Raw genomic sequence first — 26,019 nt, forward strand, 5'->3', positions numbered from 1 at the left:
TTTGGCCTTTTACTACTTCCTCAGCATCCAGACCAAAACCAGTATCAGCACATTAGTCTGAGCTTCTACTTCTTAATAGTATTCATAGATTAGAGGAGGAGATGAAAGAAAATAGGGAGACTTCCTAGATGCTTCCTAGCCACCACTGTTGCTTGTCACAGCAGCAGCAGAGCGCAACCCCCCCCCCAAGTCCCATCCATGTCGACAGCACTAACCATGTTATCCTCTCATAAGAAATAGCTAAAAGCAACAGCTTTTGCCTGCCTGAATGAAACTATTTTTTCATACAAGTCCTCTAAAAAGTTAGAAGTGGAAAAGTGGTAGTTTGTGGTTAATGACCTGAGGGAGGGAAGGGCCATTTTGGTGTTTAAGACTATAATGTTGAATATTTATTGTCTTTAGGTGCAGGAAAAAAAAAAAAAAACACCTGAAAATGAAGTAAAGCACAAGTAAGGCTTCTCAACCTCTTCTTAATCCTTGTGTGAGGATGGAAGGAAACAGTTCTGAAGACTCAAGTGTGTCAGGGCTCACTGCACAGGGCACGCTAGGAGCACAGCACTTTCACACATGCCTTTCTAAACTTCTTAGCTCTTCTAAAGCATGTCCTTAGGTTTACTTGTTTGGCAGCATGCATGGCATGAGGCAACAAGGTGGAAACCTGTCCTGGTTTTGATTAATGGTCAGTCACTGTTCAGAGCTGCTTTTTCATACGTCTGGGTCAGTAGATGCTGTAAGAGCAGCAGATCAATATATAGAGCATCTATGGTGTCAGCAGAGCTATAGGCATGAAACCCACAATTCAAAAAAACTTACTACAAAACCTGAGGCTTCAGTCACCTTTACAGCTGTGATGGCTTGCAAGTTTTATTTTGACAGATGCTGGAAATCATATCAACATGCAGCACAAGTCCAAAACATTGTTCTTCTGGACTTGCTTTCAAGGAGCGTGACAAAGTAAACCCAAAAGTATGACACGTTGATTCAGGCTAAAAGACTCCGCATACAAATTTTCTGAACCACAGTGTCTCCCAGACTTTTTCATTGCTTTACTTATATCTTGAACTCTGGGAGAGGTGGTTTCCACCGCCCTCCCAACACAACCGTTCACGCAGGTTTTCATACTCTGTGGGGTAGGAAAAAGTATTTTCTGAAGGAGCTTTCATTGTAATTGATTTTGTGATTAAGTAGCTATTAAAAGAAAAATACACACCTGTTACTGTGCAAATGGCATAATTTTTTGACATGCATTCAAAAACTGTCTAGTAAATTCAGGCTATTCAGGCAGCATCATTTGCAACAATGTGATTTTGGCATCTCTGCAGCAATCTTGTACCCTGTCATGTTCAGCCAAGCTTCTGTTACAGCCAGCTCACACCGTGATATTTTGTGTGCCCATGAATGTTTTAAAAGTAACCTGCTTACTTTGGTGTATGGTACAGAGTAAATGTAGACTTAATGGGCAGTGGCCAACAGGAGGGAGGAGGCAGTAGATGAGAAACCAAGAACATCTGTGGGTTGTTTTTTGTTTTCCCCTGCTAGGTCTTTAGAGGGATGTGAACATATTTCCTGAGTAAACATATAATGAAACTCTGAAATATATTTTTTAAAGAAGTATGGAGGCAAGGTCTGAACAGGCAAGTGCTCATTTATAATTCTGTCTTCTGTTCAAATTAGGCCAGACAAATCTTTGCTTTTCCTACTGAAATGGTGAGCCCTCCAGCTGAGGTGCGCTGGTGAAAGAGAAGGGAAATGTGTAGCCTTGAAGCCGTTCTTGTTAGCCACCTGTTCCCTGATGACAGGGCGCTCTGCCCCTTTTGCATCCATCTCTGTGCATCTTCTGTAGAAAAATTGGATCTCTGCTTTAGGACTGGGCTTAATGGAAACTGGAAATAGTATTAGATGTATGGGAAGGGGTGGGGGCAAGTCATAATCATACTCTTTAATAATCAGAGGTAGAGTCCTGTTTCTTCAGTACCCTGCACAAGCACCTGTTTTATCTGGGGGGTTATGTTAATTCTGTGCAGTTTTACATAATATATATGGCATAGTTTGAAGGAAGTTTTCCACTGTACTCCATACAATGATGCAGCTATTAGAGTATACACCTATTTACCAGGTAGTGGAATAACTCCTTGGAAGAAAAAAATCAAATAATGTCTGAAGAAGGTTATCAGGCTCCTGGAAGTAGCTGAGCTACCAAACTACACCCTGGTACCATGACAGGGGATAGCAGGCCCCAGGGTGAATGAATAAAAAGCATATGCGGGTGCATTTGCTGTTTTGTCGATAGTGACTTCTTCACAGGTAAGCAAAGCAATCCAGTGTGTTTACTTTCAGTTCAAGTTTGTTTTGTTTACATTGAGTACCATTGCTGCTAACTTTCAATGAAGTGACACAAAGCAACAGGTTACAAAAATGCCATCAACATCCATTCTGACAGCATCCATGTCACAATACACGATGTATCGGAATTATACAAAGACAAAAAAAAAATATATATAGCTAATTATTCTGACTAGAACTGAAACTGACAGAGAAAAAGAAAAGAGCCCCCCGCCCTGACCCTCAAACCCCTGCAGGAATCCATACCGACCCTTTGGCAGCCTCAACAGCAATAAAGTGATAACCAGCCCTTCACATGCCAAAACCTTGTTCTTGGAACCTCATGAATTCCTGGCTCAGATAAATAGTTACATCCACTAAAGCATTCTTTTTTTTTTTTCTTTTCTTTTCTATCCACCCCCTCAACCTGAATCAGCTTCATGTTTTTACAGAGGGTTAATACCAAAAATAATAAACAAATGAGGGGTACAGGCACCATAGACTGCTCAGACAGTTAAATGCTATAAGTAATGGAGTCTAAGATATCTCAGCTTGAAATTCAGCTGCCCTTTGATTAGATTCATATAAAACAAGAGCCTCATCAGTGGTGTTACTGAAAAGGTTGGCAAAAAGAGCAATCCCTCTGCTTAATTAGTAGTAGCACAGTCAAGAACTGAAACCGTCCCATCTCTCAGTGTTGGCTGCCTGCTTCATCTTCAGCCTTCATGGTTTGGATTTCTGCTCATCAGTCTGTTCCTCAGGTCTTGTGCTCCCCCCAGACCCCATGTACATCAGTGCTGTAGGAAACAGTCAAATCTATGAACCCAGCAACCCCCACCCCCACCCCCCCTTTTCTCTTCACAATCTCCAGATTTCTTCATGTATGTTCATGCCTCGCTATTCACTAATGAGGTATTATTAGATACTAACAATGCCTGCTCTCCTACGGACGTTAGCACAGACCAGTGACACATGAAGAAGGCTCTTCAGTCAACCATTAAAAAAATATTGCACTTACTTTAACCTTAAGCCCAACCTGCACAGAAAAAAAAATTAAAAATTAAGAAACTTAACCAAAAGTACCAACCAAAACCCCAACGCTCTGGAGCAATCTATTTTATGCACATGTAGTGTCTTTTCCTTCATGTTGCTTAGTTGAATTTGGTCCAGTATTTTAAAAAAATGTCCAGAAATTAAACAGTTCAAAGGACACCGCAGGCTTGTTAAGGCTTTGTCTCCCCAGTGCTTCAGAAAGTTAAAAGTCTCTTTCATTGTCTGTGTACTGCAAAGCAGCGGTCTCTTGTGGCAGAACAACTGGCTATTCAAACCATCAAAAGAAAAAAATCAGAAGCAAGGGAAGATGGGTGTGCTTCATGGTCTCACCTGGAACCAAACAAACAGACTGCTTTAGAAATAAAAAAGGAAATAAAGACAGTTCTTGGCATTTATTTTGACCAGTCCTCCATGCAGGCTGGGACTGCAGCCTACCAGTACAAGCAGCTGGGCTCTGGGACTCAGCTTAGGTGGTAAATTACCTGAACATTAGGAAAAGTGAGGCTACGTGGGGTTAACTTTACGGGCAGGGGAATGACGTGCACAGAGGCTAATGAAGGTGCATGTGCAACACCAGAGCTACACAGCAGAGATGGCTGGTGGTGGTGCCCACAGCCCAGCTCTCCATTTGAGAAGGCAGTTTGCGTTGGAAGCCTGTAGCTTCCTGCTTCACCCAAAAGCAAATGTTGAGGTTATGGCTGCGTTCTTACTGCCACCTAATGAACTAACATTCATTAGCTTAAATAGTGGTGACATACATCCTCACAGCTCACCCTCACCAGCAAACCTCCTGGTAGGTCAGAGCCATGTGTTTTACTCTGCAGCTGGGGACCAGGCTGGGGTAGCTGCATGCAAGAGGTCAGGCACTGGGGCTCGATGGAAAGGCAAGATGGTCGCTTCGCTTATGCTGGTAGTACCAGTTTGAGACCCCTCCCGTTCCCTGGTTCTAGATTTATGAAAAAAATACCCCACTGTTTCATGTCAAAGCTTTTTGGTTACCATCTCACCCTCCAGCAGGCTCTGTTGCCACAACAGCAGTGCATCCCCAGACCTCTGCTGGCCTTGGTAACCTGGCAGTTTAAGTAACTTGAAAATGACTTAAGATATTAAAATTCTCCCTTCCTTTAAGCTTTTTAAGGAGCATTAGGACAAGGCGCAGGGAATGGTTAGGTGGCTCACACAGTATTTCCAGATTCTCTTTCTCTTCAAATGATGAGTGAGCCAATATACTCTTACAGTGCCGTGGGAAGTATAGCGGATTATTTACTGTGAGAGGCTAGAGGGATTTTCCTCACTTTCCGTACGAACATCACCTCAGAGGGGATGAGGAAAAGCCTGGAAAGCTCCAAACTGCCAGCAAAGCTCCTGGTGCAAATACCCATGATGATGGTTGCTGCAAAGCAGCCGGGATGCGCGGCTGTGGGCGTGCTGCAGGGCTGGGCTTGCCTGACTTACCACCTGTGACTCTGAACTAGGACTTGCTGACGTTCTCATATATGACATCACTGATGCAGAACTGCTGCTTCTTCTTCTGCCACATCAGTTGCACACACTGGTGAATAAAAATGTATTGTTCCTGGAAGAAAAGATGAAAGGAGTGGGCATTTTTACACCTCAGAAAGCATGACAAAAACCCACACAGCGAAGCAGTTTGATAGGTCACAGGAACAGCCTGCGCAGCTTCTCCATCTCTCCCTCCTCAGCCCTTCACAATGTACGGTGAGTTGTCAGTGCCCAAAGTAAAAGCCTGCAATTGTTACAGAGAGCAGCTGGGGAAGCATGAAATCCACCTGAGCTGCCCTGACATCATAATCACTTATTAATAACCTGAATGACACAGGGAGATAAAAATAGGATAGGACAGCATGGGATAGCATAGGATAGTTCTGTTGGATCTGAGCTTAAGCAGGTCTGTTATATATTGCCTGAAAAAGAATTAATTCCCAGAAAGGTACCTGAATGCTTTATGTGCAACAACTTGCATCCGTGCCACATATGCATCTGAACTATTTTAATGAACCTCCTGTTCCTTAGCGCTTGACGACTTTACCAATAAAAAGCTGAAACCTGATTTTGTTCACAGAGCAGCTAATTATTTGGGGAGTTATTACCCTCTGTGCAAAGGACACTGTTAGTCAGTCGGGTCAATCACAGGCACCATTCTATTTGTGGACAGGTTTTTGTGCAACAAGACTGAGGTTACCTTTGGGGTAGCTTTTGGTTACAGACTGGCTTTTCCAAGCATTCTCAATATACAGATTAAACACTGTAATTTAATAATAACCTTAACTGATGACTTTTAGGTTTCAAAGACAGAAGGCAAACAGGCAAACCCTGGTGACTCCTTACACTAAGCTTTATGTGCAGTAAGCACAGGAAGCAACTGGATCTCGGGCACAAACAACTGTCCCAAAACAACTGTCCCAAAACCTGAGTGTGGATTTCAGCCCAGTGGTCCGCTGATGCCAGGAGATATCAATATGAGTTTGAAGAATGCTTCAGACCACAGAAATGCCTGGATTTCCTCACACCCACTAATCTAGAGCAACTGGTTTCAAATCAGGGTATTCACCAATCTAGCCCCCTTTTTGGGCTTGTGCCATTTGTTTTTTTAAATGGCTCAACAAGACTCTGCCAAGTTTCCAATGTACAAAGGCAACATGAACACAGGTTTGCTGTGTGTGGTTTCAGGTTTTGTAAGCAAAGCCTTTTCGGTGGCCTCTGTGCCCGACTGTCAGTGCAACCTGGTGACCTCTGCAGCCAGGCTCGGCCATTGCCTGGAGCAGCAGCTCAGCCACCACCAAAGTCCAGCCCTTGGCATCAGCCCCTGGCAGGCAATGAGTTTGTATGTGAAAAAAACCCAAACATTAAAAAATAAAAATCACATCATGTCTGGAGTAGTAATGCAGTTGCAGCTGAAAATGACCATCAATATTTGTTTATCTGGTGTTTACATAATGATCTGCCTTTGGATAAACATAGCAAATTGTGATGGAAAGTGACAAGTTTGATAGGAATGAACCAAAATGGTCTGAGAATAATGACTTTTTTTCCTTTCCAGATGCTAGCTGTTCTCACTGCAGGTTTTCTTTCTCCTCTCTTCTCCCTGCTAAATCTTCTCTGCTTTGCTCTAGATTCAGCAATCCTTGGCAACAAATTATCTGCCAGACCTAGCCTGCAAAGTGATGGTAGCACTTCCAACTGTATGGAGGTTACCAGCTTATACTGTGTCTAACCAGGGAAGAGTACAATAGGTGTGAAATCTTTACCTCAATTAATAAAGGAAACTGGGAAGGTTTCAGATGCATAAAAGCTTCTGCTTTGGAAAAAGAGTTTGCAATTTTTTCCCATTATATATACACTGACATCATGACTATTGTTCTGATATTTGCCTTAAAAACAGAAGAAGAACTAACCAGTAGACATCTGGGCAGGGAGAAGGGCAAGGAGGGTATCTGGCAGACTCACAATCCTTTTGTTTGTTTTGCTTGTTATTTGTATTACCATTGTGTAACTGAGTTTGTGCGCTTGGCCAGATGATACTCTCTTGAACAAGCCTGAATAGCTGTCCAATACTGATATCATTTCATGAGCCATTAATCCCCTCGCAAGCTCAATTCTTTTCAAAATGGTTTGAGAATTTCATATGTTAATCTCTTCTAATGCATTTTTTGCATATTAATTTCACAGAAGGGGAGGATAACTCATCCCCTCTGGAAGACATCAGTCAGATTGTAGATACATTATCAGACCCACCTAAGCAGCAGATGAATAACGTGACAATATTACAGTGAAGATGAAAACGTAATTGTGTCTATTCATAGCTATTTTGTTAAATGTTTGGGGGAGCAACAGTCATTGGACATGAACACGCTACAGAGGGGTATGAAATAGATCCAGTGATACATTGGCAAGGTTGGAGTGAGCAGATCTTACCTCTGTCTGCACCATGGACATTCTGTAGGACCGCATGTCAGACACCAGGCCCAATATATCTACGAACTCATGATCACGAATGTGCTGTAAGAGCCGATCCAGGGCTATGAAGGTTCCTGTTCGTCCTACTCCAGCACTGCAAGACACAGAGACGTGCACCTCATTTCGAGCTTTTCTGATGGGGACACACAGGAGTATCAGTGGTACTGCAAAAAAGCAGTCCTGCAGCTGTGATAATCAGATGCAGCTAATCTGAGGTCAGGCAGGTTGGTTCATCTGTAGTATTTAACGCTGCACAACCATTCATCCATTGCTTCAGCAGAATGTATGGAGCGGATGGCTCTGCAATTATTTCGCTTTCCTATACTCCTCTTCATTCACTCGCATGCAGAGTGTGCGTGCACACCCCTATCCGCCCTTAGCTGTCAGCTCTTCCAATTTCACTGCACCCGCCAAAGGCTTCTGAGACATCTCTAACCGCCGGGTCTGTAACTGCAGAGACCTGCTTGGCAATGATTCCTGCACACAGGCAGCTGGGGTTGAACTTGAACAACTCAGCTCCACAGCTCTCCGCTCTGCAAAGCTCTTGGCTTTGCAAAGGCACTGTGCTACTGCAGCTCATCCTCAAAGAACAAACCACCCAGGAAAGTCCACACACCAGGACTTCTACCTTGGGAGCATGAGACAGAAATAGTCAGCAACCACTCAGTTTACAAATCTTCATCCCCCCACAAAGGGAAGCTTAGTGACTAGAGAAAAAGAAACACTGTTTTGATTTAGAGATTCTTACATGTGTATGATTCTTTGCATTGTGATTTCACATGTAAAGTTTAAGTCTGCTTTCATTATGATTGTGACTTTAGAGTTTTTTTATAGAGTTTCATATAGTGTCCCAACACCATACCTACCACTAAGGATAGAAGTACGTGTCAGCAAAAGTTCATTCTGCTGTATTGTCATATTTTTCAGAAAAGCCTTAAAACTACTTGCAAGAGAGTTCAACAGTTCATCTCAACACAGTTCAACATAACTGTCATGAAACAGTTTCTGCTTGTTTAACAAAACTGCCAATATCTCAAATGAGATTAATACAATCTGATCTATTTATTTGACAGATTGATTAACTGATAAATTCATTCTGTGCCTTCTTTAATATTTGAGAACAATTGCTGTAGGAATTATCAATACATTCTTTCTCTCCCCTTTCCGCTAATTTTACAGTGTTGCTACTTTTAATCTATGTGGTCTAAGACATACAGGATACTCTAAAAATACCATCTGAAAATATCTCTCTGCTGCTAGAAGCATCCTAATTAAAAAGAAAATACTACAGTTGTTACTCAACTCTCTGCTACTTGCTCCCATTCCTTCCCAGAACAATTAAGTGCTATATAAGGGTTTGATTTCACAACACTACATATCTCTTCCCTGGCTTAATAGCACCTTTCATGATATTAGGACTCCCACAACAATATGCCCTGTGAATTTCTCCATGAAGTTACGGGGGAGGGCTACAGGACTTGCTGCATTTACAAATACTGTTGTTGTTTTGCATTCTGGTAGAACATTAAGTGCCATATCTGGAAACTAGAAATGATATTGCTGTAAAGGACTGTCTTCTGGGAAGGAGCTCTCAGAAGTGTGCAAAGTGGTGGCAAGAGACAGTCCGTGCTGACCATCACATCAGCACCAAGGAAGACAGAGCTGGAGGGTGCTGACACATTGTGCAGCAGCGTAACTGCTGCCTCTAAGGTGGGTGATGCAGGGTTGGCTGAGATTAATTTTATGAAGCCTTGACTTCTGTAAGGAGTAAGTCACCATAACATACATGTATTCATCCATTGCAAAGCAGCTACTTATGTATTTCTGAGAAATCTGTTGTGAGTAGTTCTTGCACATGGAGTCATAAAGAGGTTTGAAGTCAGTTGGGAGAATTGCATCAGAAACCAAACTGCTATGATGTCATCACTAACATGGCAGCTGTCCCCAGAGAGGCCAAGTAAGTGATCGTCTTAATAAAAGGCCAGATGATGCACAAGAGATAAATCTGACAGTATATAAAACAACCTTTCTCAAGAAAAAAAAAAGAAAAAGAAAAAAAAAGAGAAAAAGAAAAAAAGAGAAAGAGAAAGAGAAAGAGAAAGCCATATAACTGTTAGCAGGGGATACAGGTACTACTCTTAGCACAGGATAGTGCTCTTCACATCACCTTCTGAATGTACAGAAAGTCAAAAAGCCAAATAACCAGAGGGGGAGGATCTGCACAGCCACACAGATCTGCAGGAAGCAGCATGCTGTGGCAGGCTGCTGGCCCGGCTGCACAATCCGTATCACAAAGGGGTGGAAATGAGAGAGCAGGGGCAGGCTCTCAGCCGGTGTAAATCAGGGTTGCCTGCTTCACCTTCTGAAGCCTTTTCTTGATAACATCCAAAGAGATGACCCTCCTCTGGAAAGAAATGTCTTGGTGTCTGTGGATGCGGGCTGAAATCCCAGCCCCATGGTACTCAAAGTGGGGGACCAATCCTTTACCCTTAACACCAGAGAGAACCATCTCCAGCTAACAGGTAAGCATAACCTCAACATCTCACCTTCAAACAGTTTTCCAACATATTTAGTAAGTTACATCCTTTCATTTCCCATTTCCTTGAACCATTTACCTGCAGTGTATGATCATGGGGCCTTTACTCTTTGCTGATTTCTGCCTGGCCATCTGTACAAACTGAAGGATGCTTTCGGCAGCATTGGTTGTGGGGACACCATGATCTGGCCAGGCAGTGTAGTTAAAATGCATCACGTCTTGCACCTCATCAGCCTAACAGGAGAAGCAGAACAGCAGCATGTTCACAGGGGTTTAACAGTGCAGTTAACGCTCAGAATTTTTTCTGTCATTTTGTAGTGTGTTTTTTCTCCCCACATACAGCCTAAGAAAGTAAAGTCAGCCAAAAACGTAGCAAAGAATTTACATGCCAGTTGATTAAAAAGAGGAGGTGGTACCAAGCCATCATTCTCAAAAGAGCATGAATTCTTGTTTCTGGGTTCAGGATTTGTTTTTTTGCCTTTTTTCCTCATGGTGGTTCAATTTTACTTTCCTTTTAAATCAAGAACTGTTGCCTTTTTCAAGTTTAGGCTTTCTTCCTCTTCCTATTCCATTCCCCTTTTCCTCATTTTGCTACAGATAAAGAACAACACTGCTGACAAACAAACAATCAAGACAGGACTCTGAATTCAGAGTTTTTCTTTTCAAGTTTCAAAGGAAAAAAAATACCAAAAGGGAAGAAAAAATCATTACAGGGGCAAATATTTAGAAAAATACCCACTTTTATGAAAAGCATTTATAATGCTAAAAACTCTAGCGGCTTCAGGTGAAACAAGATCCTCAACACAACACATTTTGCTTTTGAGACTGAAAGAAATTCAAAACACAGGGAGGGGTGGGGGCTGTCATCACCAAACCCCATGGCAAGCAATGCCTTCAGTTTTGCCATTCCTGGTCAGGCCAAACACCCCTGCTGCAGTAACCTTTCACGAGTCACAGACAACAGCATATCCTTAGGCAAAGGATATAAAAAAATGAGATCAGTACAAAAGACCCTGAAGCAGCTGCCCTGGCTTTGGTAAAGGACAGCGTACCTGAACTGCAGTCTTGTCATTATTTTCAATAGACACCAAGAGCCCAACACTTTGTTTTTTATGTGTTTACCCCCCTGCCTGCACCCTGTGCACACTTTGTAACACAGTGAGGCACGGCGGGGCAGGGCTAAGGTCCTGGGCCAACGTCCGTGGGCTTAGCACACAGCGTTTTACCTGTCCCCTCAATATCACTAACCTTTCCTTCCTGAGCTGGTGCTGACAACAATTTGGTGCAGGAAATAAAGCTGGAAAGAAATGCCTAAAAATCTGAACAGCTTTAATTTGGAAATTGCATGCTCCCACCTGTGTTTCAATATACTATAAGAATATCTGATTACTGCAAAATGGCCCATTTGAAAAATGTTTTCCATTTCTACATTGGTACTTTCAAGGTTTTAATAGCTTATAGGAAGAAGATATGCCTGAGATGAAGAAAAGAAGTTTACACATTTATTGTCACCATTGGAACCACAGATATGTCCAGAGTTCTGGTAGTACTTTTGTTTCAGTCCTGCACTTTGCTGAGAAATTCCCAGATACAGCAAGCAATTTTAGGGGAAAGTTGTGATTTATTCATTTGCCTGTGTGGAGTTAGGTTAAGGTCATCAATCTCTCTCTTCGGTGTTTTCCACTGAATGCCACAAATGCACAAAAGTTTGGACCAAAATTACTTCCACCCTTTTAGTAGGGCCATGCAAAATGTTTCACTTACATAGCTAATTCGGAAATTCCTATAAACCCAGTCTGTGTGCTCCTCCTCGGACAGCATCTCCACTGTGATGTCCCCATATGCAATAGGATCTTCCGTAAAAGGCCAGTAATGATCGCATTTCACCTGAAAGGGAAATAAATACATACATATTGGTATTTATATAAATACATATACGTGTGCATATACAAAAAAAGCACAATCAAAAGTATACTGACCCTCAGTTTTGGAAATGTCTACAACACTATTTACTTGATACTGCAATAAGAGGTAATATATCCTGCAGTGACTTTCAGCCCTTTTTTCATCCCTATTTGTGTAACTGTGTACATAAACTATACATTGGTTTTCTGAAGGGTAACATTAGTATAGTGAAGAATGGAAACACATAATGTCTTTGCAGATTGTTGCTTTTCCTAATAGAATAGGTCTAAAAGGAACAAAACATGGGGAACAAGAATATATGCATGAAAAAAAAATATTCCAAAGATTTCTATTATAATGTCAAGGAAAATGTAAAGTGTAACACTTGTGTTCTATTATTATTTAAACCTAAAAGCACAGAATCACAGAATGGTTGAGGTTGCAAAAGGACTTCTGGATGTTATCTTCTCCAACTCCCCCTGCTCAAGCAAGGCTACCTAGAGCAGGCTGCCCAGAACCGTGTCCAGACGGCTTTTGAGTTATCTCCAAGGCTGGAGACTCCACAACCTCTGGGCAACTTGTGCCAGTGCTGTCACCCTCACAGTAAAACAAGGGTTTCCTGACTTCAGATGGAATTTACTGTGGTTCCGTTTGTACCTATTACCTCCTGTCCTGTCACTGGGCACCACTGAGGAGGCCCTTGTCTCCATTCCCTCCCATCAGGTATTTACACACAGTGACAAGATCCTGTGAGCCTTCAGGCTGAAGAGTCCCAACTCTCAGCCTCTTCCCATGTGAAAGATGCTCCAGTCCCCTAATCATCCCAAAATGCCTGCCATTAAGTAAAGGAAGTGCCATTCCAGGTCTGGTTATGATGCTGCCTTGTGATCAGCAAACAATGTAAAGAAATTCACTCATAAGAAAATAGATGTTCTCAGAGTAGTTTCTTCTATACTATGTGCAAGACTTTGCTACATACCCTTCTTTTCTCATTACACTGAGTAAGCATAACAATAATCTGCGATTTTTGCTGGAGAACCATCTTCCAAAAATCATTCCTAGTTTCTGGCAGTGGTCCTTGAGTTGCAATGTACTCCTGGGGTGAATTATATCCCTAGGAAATAAACAGACAGGTGCTGTTTACCAACACAATTACTGCTTCAGAACACATGGTTTTCTCTGACATACATATTGTTTAGCTTGCTCAAGTTCAATTTGTACTTCTAAAAGAGATTCCTAATACAAAGAAACGGCTTCATGATTTTTTGTATTTATTTTGAGATTACAACCTTTGCCAGTTTTTGATGCTCCCAAAGTGTAAGCAATCTAGAAGGACAGAAAATGAAGCTGTTACTATATAAATCTTCTGCCCAGAGAGCAGGAAAGGCAACATTAGAAAAACAAGTAATGAGAATCCTAAATCAAAGTTCCAGCTTCTTCCAGATTTCATAATTTAAGGGTTTGTTTAGTTATAGACATAAAACCAATTACAGATGCTTAGACTGCTCATCCCAAGCAGTGCCTGTGGTGATTTTCAGTCACTGATGTAAATGAAAGGTAGCAATGAACAGTATTATTTGCATGTGTTTTTCATAAGAACATGTATTAGTAAAATACTAATTAGAAGTCTGCTTAAAATAACAGAGAATATGCTGAGCCAATGCCCTTAGCAGATTATCATTGCTATGTTTTGTTGAAGATCAGATGCTTTATATCCATGTATTCCTTCTCCTATCCATGTCCAAAGACTCCTTCCCCTCTCCAAAACCAGAAGACCATTATATAAAGACTATAATAACAGATCCACAGATAGCCCAGAATGTCCATTTTGGCATCTGCTACAACCATATTTGCTGAGAATGTACAATCAAAACCACATTTGGAAAGTTATTTGATATTCCTAATAAGAGCAAAAGACGCATCCAACACACAGCATGATCCCATGTAAACTGGGCGATTCCTGTGCCGCTACAGTATGTGGATTGTAAAACTATTTGTGATTTGGGAGCACTTTCCATAAATGACCTCCTCAGACATCTCTAAAAGTCAGCTCAAGCTGAGTTTTCGCACTAGACAGAATTTGCTGTTTGTTTTTCTGCATGGGCTATGCCTGACCTAAGGTTCAAATCTTGATGATCACGGAGACACAGATCACCACGAGTATCTGTGTTAGGAGGCAGGTACTCAGCAGAGAAGCAACTGTCAAGAAAAGCCAAGCATTAAGATGACATGTCTGTCCCAGTTTCTATGGCCAGCATTATGCTGTAAGTACAACTAAAGAGATGTAAACTATAAAAAGCAGAACTGAGCAATCCAAAAAGGACTGCTACATAAAATCCTATTATCCATAATCCCATGTCACAGAAGTTTGTCATAAAAGTTTCTTGGGTTGTGAATGATGCTTTTGAATGCTGGAGCATTTGTCTTTCGTGATTTGCTGCAAGCTCAGGCACTTGCAGCTTGAGCATTTACGTTCATGCTCTTGACACGTAGAAACTAAGAGGAGGCAACGTGCTCAGCAGTATGTGCACGGGCAGTGCCACAGTGACAAAGAAGTGGTTTCACTGACTCATCTGAGGGCTCCTCCCTTTTCCTTAACGCCGATTCAGCTCTCTCCAGCACAGCTGGGACTGGCTCTGTCTTCTGTTCACGGCAAGGGTGCAGAAATGCTCATCTGACTGTGGTGCCCAAGTGAAAGGTCTTTTTCTAAATGAGCGGTCCAGCGTCCATCCAGAGCGACCCCGTGGACCTTGCGCTTCCTAACACAGCTTTACACCGAGCCACAGCAAGGGGGGATAACAGAGGGGCAAGCCTTTGTGGCAGGGATAAGCCTAAGTGATTGCACAAGCTAAGGCGAGACTGGAAAGAGCTGACAAGGTTTTAGCCCACCCCCAGCTTCAGACTGACTGCAGCTCTGTGTATACATTAATTATCCTAAAACTCTGAGTGCTACTCCCTGGTGAACGGCTGCTCCATGCCAGGCAGAGGGAGGCACACCGGGAGCACGGGAGACAAGGCAGAAAGCAGAAGCTCTCTCCACGCACCATCTGGGCTGTGTGCATTTTGTCAGTTGTGGAGTGTCTGTCCTTTTTCCATGTGCTGTAGAAACCTAGAAAAGTTTCTTATTTAAAAGTTTATGTTTTTCCTAGCGGTCTTAAAAAGCCACTGAACCACTTAACATTTCCTCACCACTTCCCTACGAGTCCAACCTAAGTTTCACGAAGTTTCACAGCTCACCCAGTGTTACTGCGGCAAAATTTGCCAATAATCGTCCCTCTCTGCTCCCTTTTCTTTTTTTCTTTTGGGTGGCTGCTGAAAAGCATGGTTCACTGTAGGCAAAATACTGGAAGTTGAAGGAGATGCTGAGAATCTGACTGAGCTTCCTGGAGATGTTGTGCTATTTGGAGGTGACACTCACTAACTCCTGTGCAGGACCCTGTTCTTTACACTGACCGAGTCCCTGTACTCACAGGGATGTAGTTGGCATTAATGTAGTCAGATCCCTCCTCTTCATTCATTGAAACTAACCGGACACGACTAAAATCATCTGTAAAAGAAAAAAAAAAAGAATTGTCTCTCAAACAATGCATTCTTCTCCAACTAGGCAAAATTAAAATTAATCTTATAAAACCTGGAAAAAAAATCTATTAAAAAAACCAGAAAATGCTCACATTTACTAACAGAGAGCGATGTCTGCTTCAGTAAATACTACAGGGATGCACTATCATTACTGTTCTGCAAAATACAGTCTCCAACTGCCATCCCTTTGGGCTCCCCGAGGTTTCATTAAAATCATAAGAGAAATATAGTAACACTACTCAGTAGTAGAAATGACCTTGTGTTTCACATCTCCAAACTCCTGTCTTGATAAACATCCCCAGAAAGCTACGTCTCTTCAAAGCTAACAAAGCCCATCTATTGCCTGGTTCTCTCTAAGGGCAAGTTTTAGAACAGGCTTTTGTCACTCAAAAAATGTGTCCTGATTCTCCAGTTCTCTTATTAAAACTCTTCATCCCCTCTCGAGGGACTAGCAGGAGCCTGGATGTATTGTACTTACATGGCAGGATATTTGTGTAGCGATTTTTACAGCGATTCATGGGAAGATCAGCAGCAAAGTGGGGTATGTCAAGCCCAATCAGTTTTAACTCCTAGGGTAACAGAAAGAAAGACACCAAGGTCAAACTCACAAACACTCAAAAAATAATTCTTTGTGAAGTGATTATTTGTGGCAGGTACCAGACTGAAAATGTTCATAAATCATGTTGTAAACTGACAGCAGGATTACACTGACTTTCCTTATCTGATGCCTCTGAGTCTGGCTCCAAACAGCTAGAGATGCTGCCAACGCACTGCTGCCATCCCAGGCTGTGACTGCAGACTGCTCCTCTCTACCTGCACTTAATTAGCCATTAATGGTGTCAGACTAGGGGGTTGAGAAGTTATTTCTGCAGTGGTCATCCACCCCACTTAAAGTGTTTTCTTCAAGTCCTCAAGTGGCTTTTTAACTTGATACCAGGGAATGCTTGGAAGATCTTCTGTAGCTTCATCAACTTCAGTAGCTACATCTAATATAGGACGCATCAGAGGACTTGTCACTGGCAGGAAGGGAACTTGTCAGCCACCCAAAATGGTGGTAACACCCTGACAGTCCTCCCCACTCCCTTTTCACGTTTAAATCTTTGTGAGTTAGCCCTAGGACAGGAGCTTTTTATTTTGATGCTACTAAACTGACTTTAAATTCTGGGTAAATAAGAGAATGTACCTGAACTGGTCTTTAGAGAGACCTCCTTGCTCTTAAAGAGATTCCTGACATTACTTTCTCATTCCAATGCTTCCCTTCAAATTAAGGGCACTAAATAAATAAAGACATTAAAATCCTGAATCCTATTCAGGCTGCCAACTTGTCCTAAAGGAAATGTGTTGGCCTCACAATTATCTTGGACCAAATGTGATGAGCCACTCCAATCAGCTTACTAAATGCACTCTTCAACACCACCAAGGTCCACTTTCAAATGCTGCAGAACTGGAAGTGAAGCTGACCCGCCTAGCAACAGCACACATTAAACAACAGAGAGCACAGGAACAAACAACGCAAATCTAACATCTGGAAAAAGCTGATCTAGGCATGGCAGCTAGGAGAGGACAGAATCCCCACAGATATACCTCAAATTGCAGAGAAAATTTATAATCTGAATCTTTGGCCATATCCTTGATGTATCCATCAAAATCATCCAACTGGACGGGGCTTTAAAAGAAAAACACACAGAAATTAATAACAACGTTTTCAGTACATTTTATTTCTAATTTCCCCCAGAATACTATCAAGTCGTGAATATGTATTTGCAACTGTTAATGCTAGAAAGCAACAATAAAGAGGAAAAAAAATTCTTGTGGTTCAGTGCCACCAAATGGTGGGCACATTGCTCATTACCTGCATCATACCCAAAAAAAGCACCAGAACAGCTGAGAGCGCCGACCCCTCTGGGTGAGCTCAGTGCTGCAGCTGCTGGTGCTGATGATCATAAGCGCCCTGGTTTGGGGGGGCTGGAGTTGTCCTACCTGAGGGAAACCACTGGCCTGAGGCAAGGGGAGTGGCCCATGCACCCTTCCTACGAGTCCCTGGCCCCTGAACTGCTTTTGCAGGTGGGTACACCCCCAAGGCACAGGTGGCACTGCGGTAAGTGGTGATCCAGCATGCTGTCACGGACCCACTCCCAGTACCATTCCACCAGCCTGTTTCTGGTGCCAGCGCAGCTGGCTGCTTCATTTGAGTTGCCTCTTGTGCCATGTGAAGTGTTGCTTACAGGCATTTTCACATCTGGCAGAGACTTTTAAAACTCATCTGAGCTTTGCTCATGCAGGAAAAACGATTTCTTATTTAGGTTTTGATTTTTGCTAGAAGGCCCACTGAAAAAAGTCCCCTAAACCAGCATTTTGGATGCCACTGCTGTGACTGCTTCTCTGCTGGCTTTGAGAACTACACACATTTGTCATTAGAGGTCAAATTCTCCTCCCAGATGGTGTCTAAAAAAAATGGCATATAACTATACAAAACCACGCAGAGAGCTTCAGCAGGTATACAGCAGCCTTGATTTAGCGACTCCCATCATTCTACACACCATGTCACCAGACAAGAGTCTGTCTATTAGTACAGGCACTGTCTCGCAACACAACAGAGAAATAATTAGACTAACACTCTGAATAACGAAACACAGGTAAACAACTTCCCTCACCTAATTATCATGCTCTAATTTACAAGCTACTGAAGCATGTACACAGTAATCTTTTAATTTACTTTGAGGCAATATGCCCAAAGGAATCTGTCTTATCACTGCTTAATTACCCCTGTTTACACGTTAGCATTAATGATCTAATGTTCTAGCAACAACCATAATGAGAGCCTCATATCAAGAGGGAAATATCACTAGAAACAAATGCATCCCAGTTTTTCACCATTTGTCATTTTTAACTAAGGATAAGCGTTGTTGGAATCACTAAGTTGGATAATTGATCATTTCCCCAATGACTAATTCTCTATCAGTAAGGAGCTGTTTTACCACAACCTATCTGCTGAGAAGAATTGCTTTTGTCCAATTATTGTTTGTTTTCTGCCTTCAGATATCTCTCTCAGGATGTGTTTATCAACAAGTTTCCTACATCTGTAACTGCAATATCACTATATCATGTACTCCATAATGCATGTTTAGGCTAAGGTGATATATATATATATTTAGGCATCAAAGAAGTTACATACTTGGTCAGCTTTCTCTTCTTTAACCCATTTTTACTCCTGTTAAAAAAAAAAAAAAGAAAGATGTGTTTTTCATTCATTAAAATATTGCATAGTCTCTACTCAAAGTTAGCACTGATTTAAGAACGTATTGTTTTCTAGTCACCATCATACCCAGGATGAGATTGGTGACAGTATCTTGGACATTTTTAAATTGACACCCATGGGATGCATTTTACATTCTGCAGCTCTGAGAACAACCTGCCTGTGAAAGGAAAAACCTGTGCCCAGCACAAGCAATGGGGCCTTTACAAATCCTGACCCAACAGTGCCGTTGGCTTCAGGTGGGCTGGGGCTGAGTCCCCAGGGCCCGAGCCCGGCAGGGGGCTGTGCTGCTGCAAGGGATGGGATGGGGCACCACACTGTCCCCAGGGCTGCTCCGCTCCAGCTCTAGTGGGCTGGGAAACCAGGTGCCAACACTAGACAGCAACTGGGAATGAGAAGCATCTGTTGGATAAAAGGAGAAGACCACAATTTGAAAATTCAAGCAAGGGTGAAGAAAAAAAGAAAGGGCCTGAACACTATTTCTCACCCGTTTCATAACCTGCTTATGAAGATCAATGAAGACAGTGGCAAATACCCTACTGACTTCAGCAGGAGTCAAGCTTAAACCTTAGATAATTTTAATTGACTTTTAACAGCCAGAGATAATTATGCCAGTCATGCAACACACTGTCTTCACATGATTTATAAGTGATATAATTCACTAGTGGCAGTTGTGAGCGAGCTTATGAGCATGTTAAGCAGTACAACCCATTAAGATATGGACTTCAGAACTGGACTACGCTACCTACCACTATGTGTTTTTTTGGATCGGGAGTGTATTCATTTTGTTGCCGCCACGAAAAAGTTAGGCAATCAATCAAGTTAAATGCACAAAGTTGTCACCCTGGAATAATTTAGCTAGAGGTCTGAAAACACTCATCCTCTCTGTTAAACCAGCCACAGACTACACATAGATTCTTTCTTACTCAGAAAGGATTTTAGTAGTGTCATTTTTTTTCTTCCCAGGCATTCAACAATATCTGTTAATTCGTCACATTATAATGATGTTATTTTTAATTTCACTATATTAAAATGATTTCTAAATAACTTGGGTCACAGCTTCAATTAGTAAATTAAAGGTGAAGCTCTAATTTCAAAACAATGAAAATATACAGAAAGAAATATTTAAAAGTGGAATATTTTTACTTCTCTACCCTGATAAGTTTAGAAGTGAAATAATAATAAAAAAACTTCATTTCAAAATGAAGTTTTAAAAATTATTCAGTTTTTGGAGCAGCCACAACCTGTATAATTTTCCTATTTTGTCAAGGTACATTTCCATTTAGATATAGAGCTTTGCCTGCAGACCTAACAGCTATAGCAACGCCAGCTTTACACTAACGTGGAGCTTTACTTTCCAAATACGATAAACCTCTTTAGCCCACCATATTATCTATACAGATACTATCTGTATACTATATGTACATTCATGTGTACTGTACACATAGCCTAGTAGTATTTATTCTACAACTTCAAAGATTTTTTCCAATGAAAACTTAAAATTAATTTCTGTAAATTATTCAACACATTTCTGTCCCCTGTGATTGTGGTAAACCTTTTAATGTTGGGCACATTGGAGTTAATTTCAAAAGGAAAAAATATCTAAATGCTGTTTATGATGGGAATGCTTCTAAGAACGCTTCTCCAAGGAATACTTCAAGAGGCAATAAACCAAATGATTGACATCCATTTCTCAGCAACATTTTCTTGTGCTTTGATAGTCTCAAGAGGCCCTCGTTTCTTAGCATTGCAACTGTTTCCTGAATGCTCATAAATGTTTTAAACCAACTTGTGTGCAAAGCAAAGACATTTGAAATAATGGCTGGTTCTTCCATTTACCCTACAGATTAAAATACAAAGAGAGGGATAATCTCATTTCATTCAGCTCCCTTAAATTTGGTCTTCTAGACTAAACTAGGTAGCTTGACTGCAGAGGAAACCTCTGAAGAAGGACACAAGTCTGGAAAGGTGAGTTAATGCATCTCAATGCATATTAAACAAAAAAGGCAAAGGGACAAGAGAAGATTACAAGTCTTTTTGCAGCAGTGCCATTGGCAGTGGCCACCTTGGGCTTCTTGACCATTAAAGAGTTAATAGAGATCATCCTGACCTCCACAATAATAACCTGCTTGCCTGACCCTCAGCTCCAATCGTTGAGTTTTCGTCAGACAATTTACAAGTCAATAGAACATTAGACTTGGAGAGATGCAGAAGGCTTTTCAGCTCTGTGTGTGTGGGGAGAACATGCTTTTATTTTCATGGGAGAAGAAATGGACCTTTCTTCAGTTACATAAACCTGGTCGTTTCTGGGCCCACTGAAAATTTAGATGAGTTTTTCTACAGACCAATGTGACCCAAGGAAAACCAGTCTCAGAAATCCCTGTACTGAAGATGCTGACGACTGCCTGCCAGCGCTTTGGTGCCATATTTTAACACCAGGGAAAATGTTTAGTCAACGGTAAATATTAATTTTGGTACCATGTTTTGTAAATCACTTTACCTTGGACTCAAGACCATCAGTTTCTTTTATATAGATTAAGCATTTTTAGATCTTTGGATTTTTTTGTTATATGTATTGTAAAACCGTTCTGGTTCTAAATGGACCCTGTGACTTTGTTGGTTAGGTATTTTCAGAAAAAAACAGTTAGTTGTTTACTAAACCTTTTTACAGACTAAACTATTAAATATACACGCATACAAAGATGCGTACATGGTGACCCAATTTAACACCTTGGGACTGTGAGTACGTATCGACTCTCAGTGAACTGTTGTTTCCAAAAGCAAAACTTTTACTGATGTCAGGAAAGCATACCCACACTTTTGAAACCTAAGGGATTTGACACCACACACCAAACAGGTAGGGCACAATCAAGCAATTTTAGTAACAGAAAAGCAGCAGCAGCAGCAGGTGGCAATGCCAGACAACAAACAGATGAATAACTGGTATAGAAGAAGCCAGGACTTATAACAAAGTGGCAAAAATCGCAGAGAGTGCAATGAGATGAATATGATGACCACCATAAGATTAGCTTTTTAATATCAAACTGGTTTGGAGCATAAACAGACAAACTAGATGAAGCAGGGTAGCAAATACTTTGATACCCACATCCTCTCCAATCCATGTTCTAGTACAAGAAAATTATATCTTCAAAAGCTTTGACCCATTTAAAAACAAAGGTATCAGACATTTTTCATGTAATAGAAATTAACATTGTTTACACATTGCATATGGAAAAACAAGTAAATCACTTACCAAGGATTAATATAAAATGCCAAAAGATAATCAGTCCAAAGGCATGAGGGTAGCAGAGTTAGGAAAGCAAATACACTTCTACGCCTGTGAGCATTAATAAATAACATACATAAAGATGAAAAAGTGAGGAGAGTTAGTAAGACAAACAGAAATCAGGAGATCAGCAAATTCTATTATAAAACCAGCTAAACTTAAAAAGGCTTCCTCTTATTTACTTCATAAGATAATTATTAGCATCCATAGAATTTTCAGTCCTCAACCTGACACCCTATACAGGATTTTCAGCTATCCAACATAAATTTCCATATGATCAAAAGAAATGTGTTTTACGGTATTGATTCAGGCCTGTTATTCTAAATCAACGTTAATAAACTGGCAGATTTTCAGAGAGTAAAATCTGTTTGAAAATTTCAGCCACATTTATTGCCATTACGTAGGTGGTGCTAAGTCTTATTTCCTGATGTTTTGAAATATTTCAGGACAGATATCGCTGGGGGTTTTTAGCATGTACAACTACAATAATCTCAGACGTTTGCTCCTGCAAGTGATTTTGTGGCTATCAGAACATCTGTGTGACAGATAAATTTAGATCAAACCTGTATCTCTTAATACTCTATTGAGTCAGACATCTGAAAACTTCCACATAACGTTTTGTAGAGACCCATTCTTAAATGCTTTAAATTCTCTCCTAGGTTTTCAGAAAAACATTATTTTAAATTCTTCTAACTGTGGTTTCTATGAATAATTATTCACAGCAGGTTTCATTGTGACTAAAGGAAATTTCAGTACAAAATCATTATAAATTTCTGTATTTGCAGCCTGATTACCAGATTCTGTTATGCGTTAATTCAGGAAACCCACTCAGGCCTGTTCCACCTATTGGTGGACTCAGCTATGCGTACTTCTCAAATATGAAAACCCCATGAAACGTAAACAAAAATTGCCCCAGTAGGAGGGGTTTTTTGCCAAATACACCCTCAGCACTTTTTTTCCCCATCAGAAAATGTGCTGTCCTAAAAGCAATACCATCCTGCTGCAGCTGTTCTAAAGAGGAACCACAAAGTGAAATTTCATTTTTCAGTACTCTTGGCTCTTATGATACTGTGTTTTCCCTGATAAGCAAGTCATGTCAAATGTAATCATCTCTAATGTTAATTTTCCAACCAGTGGTGGAAAACTTCTTCCCATGCAGTGAAACTCCAAGTTATGCTTTAACGAGTTTTGCTGCTGAAGAGAAGACGGGCAGCGCAGTTTCTGCAGGGCACCGTCCCCAGGCATTGGTAGGGATTGTGTGGGTCAGCCAGAAGCGAGAGCTCTTTCTAGTTAATCATATGCCACAGTTGCTGCGGCATCAGGGCCTCAGGGCTTATCTGTTGTTGGAGTTTCTATGGGAGTGGACTGAAGATGCAATCTAGTTTTCCATAAGCAGATCACTGGTGCCACAGAGAGGTTTTCATTAGGCTTAGAAGAGAGAAGTGATGATGTGGCTGGAATACTCCTTTTTCCTTTGGAAAATTCCAAGTGAAGCTTTTACTTCCTCTTGCCTACAGAGGCAGAAGGAATTATTCAAGCCTGGGTTGTCCTTCATCATCAAATCATCATGAGGCATTTCCACAGGCTAACGTACTTACAGACCCTACCTATATCGTTCACAGATTAGGAAATCCAACATCTAAAACAATTGATTTCATTTAATGGACAAAAAATACGTAATTTCCCAGTAAATACAATATTGTTTTCCTGGAATTATATAGTCTTTCACCTACTGAACAATTTTATTTAATTAAGAGATGCAGAGAGTGCTCAAATCCTGAAAACTGCTGAGCCGAGCTTTCCTTTGGAATCAGTGGATATGCCCATAGCTCCCTTACTATATCCCTGGAATGACCCCAAGCAAAATGGGTTTCTTAATCCTTCTACCTGTCTTTAGGGCCAGGTTTTCCATTTGGCTGACTGGTTGGACAGTGAACCTGGTCTTGACATTAAACAGAGGCACACAAAACAAGATATCTTCACAAACTCTCAGAGAAGTCAGGAATGTAAGACATCGGCATACTGCCTTCAGTTACCAAAAATTTATGGAGATACTAAGCAGGAATATTTTCCCCAATTTATATTTTTATAACATAATTTATGTATGTATACATATATGCATATATACACACATACATACACATATACTAAATTAAGCAACAAGAATCTTCACTTTCACATCCAAACTTACTAATTAATTCTCCTTCCCATAAAAAAAGCCTTTTATGGTTTTAATAACATCTGTTGCTAGTTTAATCATTTGTTTCAAGCTTGGATATTTAATTAACGTGACTGTTTGATCTTCTGCCTTCTTTGCCATTAATATAGTCCAAGCAAGAGAAACTGAGAGATTAGTTTGTACTGCATACAGCTGGCTGCTATTAAAGCTAAACCAAGCAAGTGAAGCTTGTTTAATATCCAGTTAATTAGCAACGCAGTGAGGTATTGACAAGATCTGCTGGGCCTGTTAGTTCGGTTTGCACGCTTATTAGCAAAGGGCTTGTTGTGATGCAGTGTCAATCCATTTAATCCTGTCCTTGCTGGCAGTTCCCTGCGCACCGACTCCTCTTCCCAACTTCTTGGCTGACAACAAAGCTGACCACGGGTGTAAACCCAAGGTGTGTATTTGCTTCTTCCTACATACTGGAATGAATCTGACAGTATGCTTTTAAATATCTGTGTTCGGAATTGCCTTGAAAGATAGGACATTTTTGCAGACATTACTAGTAACAAAATGGTAAACCTTGGGTCGGTCATTAGTGCCTATTTGATTATTAAAATAGGAACGGAAATGACCACACTGGTGTCAGTCAGGTAGCTCTCAGAGCCCTTTTGCTTCTATAAAAGCTACAGATCTTTTTTGTTCAAATACTTCTCTTCAGCTGATGGTGTCAGTGATGGTCTGGAGTCCATAGTCAGTGCTTGCAACTCTTGTAGGTAGTTTTCTAGACTAGCAAGAATATGGGGGGTGTGGGGGTGTTGGGTGTTGAGTCTTTTCAACAGCACTGAACATCAAGTTATAGTAAATATTTGAGTTGTCTTGTCCTTGTCTTGCAACATAAGAAAAAATTAATTGATGGTACTGCGTGAAGACAGTTGCTAATTGGTCATCTATGGGCAAGCTTACTCCTCAATATAAATATATATCTATGGAAGTGCTAATGGATTTATAGATCAAGTTTCTACACTTATGTTATTTCAGGAAATATGTCTGCAAGAGAAAGGAAAAAAGCCCCATATCCTTCCAAAACATATCTAAGCAACTTAGTTGACATGTATATACATCACTCCCTACTAAAAATAGCAGGTGACAATACTTAGTCTTGAGTCAACATTAAAGAAATAAAATACTAAAATAACAGCTATAGTAGTTTTATCTTAAAAAGGGACAGGATGGCATAAAAAATAAGTACTTATGATTAAAGGTAGTATTTGCCAAAAAGCAGAGATGTGGAAAAACATAATTAAAAGGTTTGCTTCAAACACTTACCAATTGTAGGGAAGCTTTCCATCTCTCTCTAAAGATGCAAAATTGACAAAGGTTCCAGCCCCACACTCCCTGTTTCAGGAAGACCATTGGGTGCAAAGTTACCATTTTTGGATTCACAATGCTTGCAATTACATTGATTTAACGGAGAACTCAGAGTTGCGGGGAAGTGCTGAACACTCACATCTGTGATTAAGTCTGAGACAACCTATGTAACCTATGTAATCTCAGGTGTAACTGAAACCCTTTAACAGAGTTATCCAAACCCAATAAATGTTCAACACCATCTGAGATCAGGTTTCCTAATAATGCCTTAAAAGAGTGAAACAAAGGAGAAGTTGCTAATAAAGATCACAGATCTTCTGTCCAGATTTGGGCTTTCTGTAGTCTGGCACTAGCACTAGTTGCTGGCCTCTGTACACATGGTAAATGTTTACCTTCCTATACTAAATATTTACTGTCCCAGCTCTAAGGAGAAGATGTATAATTGTCTGCATTTGATAGGATCATGTTAATTTTGAGTTCACAAAATAATTGTGGAAAAAACCTGAATTTCCTGAATAACATTCTGGTGAGTTTATCACAGGTCCATTATTTTCAGCTAGAAATTATAAACT

The 26,019-nt window shown here is 40.9% G+C and overlaps 1 protein-coding gene across 1 annotated transcript in view; it reads right to left on the reverse strand.

Moving 5' to 3' along the window:
• Nucleotides 1-828: 828 nt before the first annotated feature.
• The window catches only part of PTPRO (protein tyrosine phosphatase receptor type O), a 155,324-nt gene continuing 130,133 nt past the window's right edge, over nt 829-26,019 (reverse strand). The window contains exons 16-27 of the mRNA XM_040594612.1: nt 25,406-25,474; nt 21,883-21,966; nt 18,549-18,584; nt 16,958-17,039; nt 15,852-15,942; nt 15,265-15,341; nt 12,774-12,908; nt 11,654-11,776; nt 9,969-10,123; nt 7,312-7,447; nt 4,831-4,951; nt 829-3,705 (exon numbers count right to left, since the gene is read on the reverse strand). Of these exons, the coding sequence (XP_040450546.1) occupies nt 4,847-4,951; nt 7,312-7,447; nt 9,969-10,123; nt 11,654-11,776; nt 12,774-12,908; nt 15,265-15,341; nt 15,852-15,942; nt 16,958-17,039; nt 18,549-18,584; nt 21,883-21,966; nt 25,406-25,474 (1,093 nt within the window). The 3' untranslated portion in view covers nt 829-3,705; nt 4,831-4,846. The remainder of the gene's footprint in view (nt 3,706-4,830; nt 4,952-7,311; nt 7,448-9,968; nt 10,124-11,653; nt 11,777-12,773; nt 12,909-15,264; nt 15,342-15,851; nt 15,943-16,957; nt 17,040-18,548; nt 18,585-21,882; nt 21,967-25,405; nt 25,475-26,019) is intronic.

This window comes from Falco naumanni, chromosome 5, assembly GCF_017639655.2.
Source record: "Falco naumanni isolate bFalNau1 chromosome 5, bFalNau1.pat, whole genome shotgun sequence".
Taxonomy (NCBI): Eukaryota; Metazoa; Chordata; class Aves; order Falconiformes; family Falconidae; genus Falco; species Falco naumanni.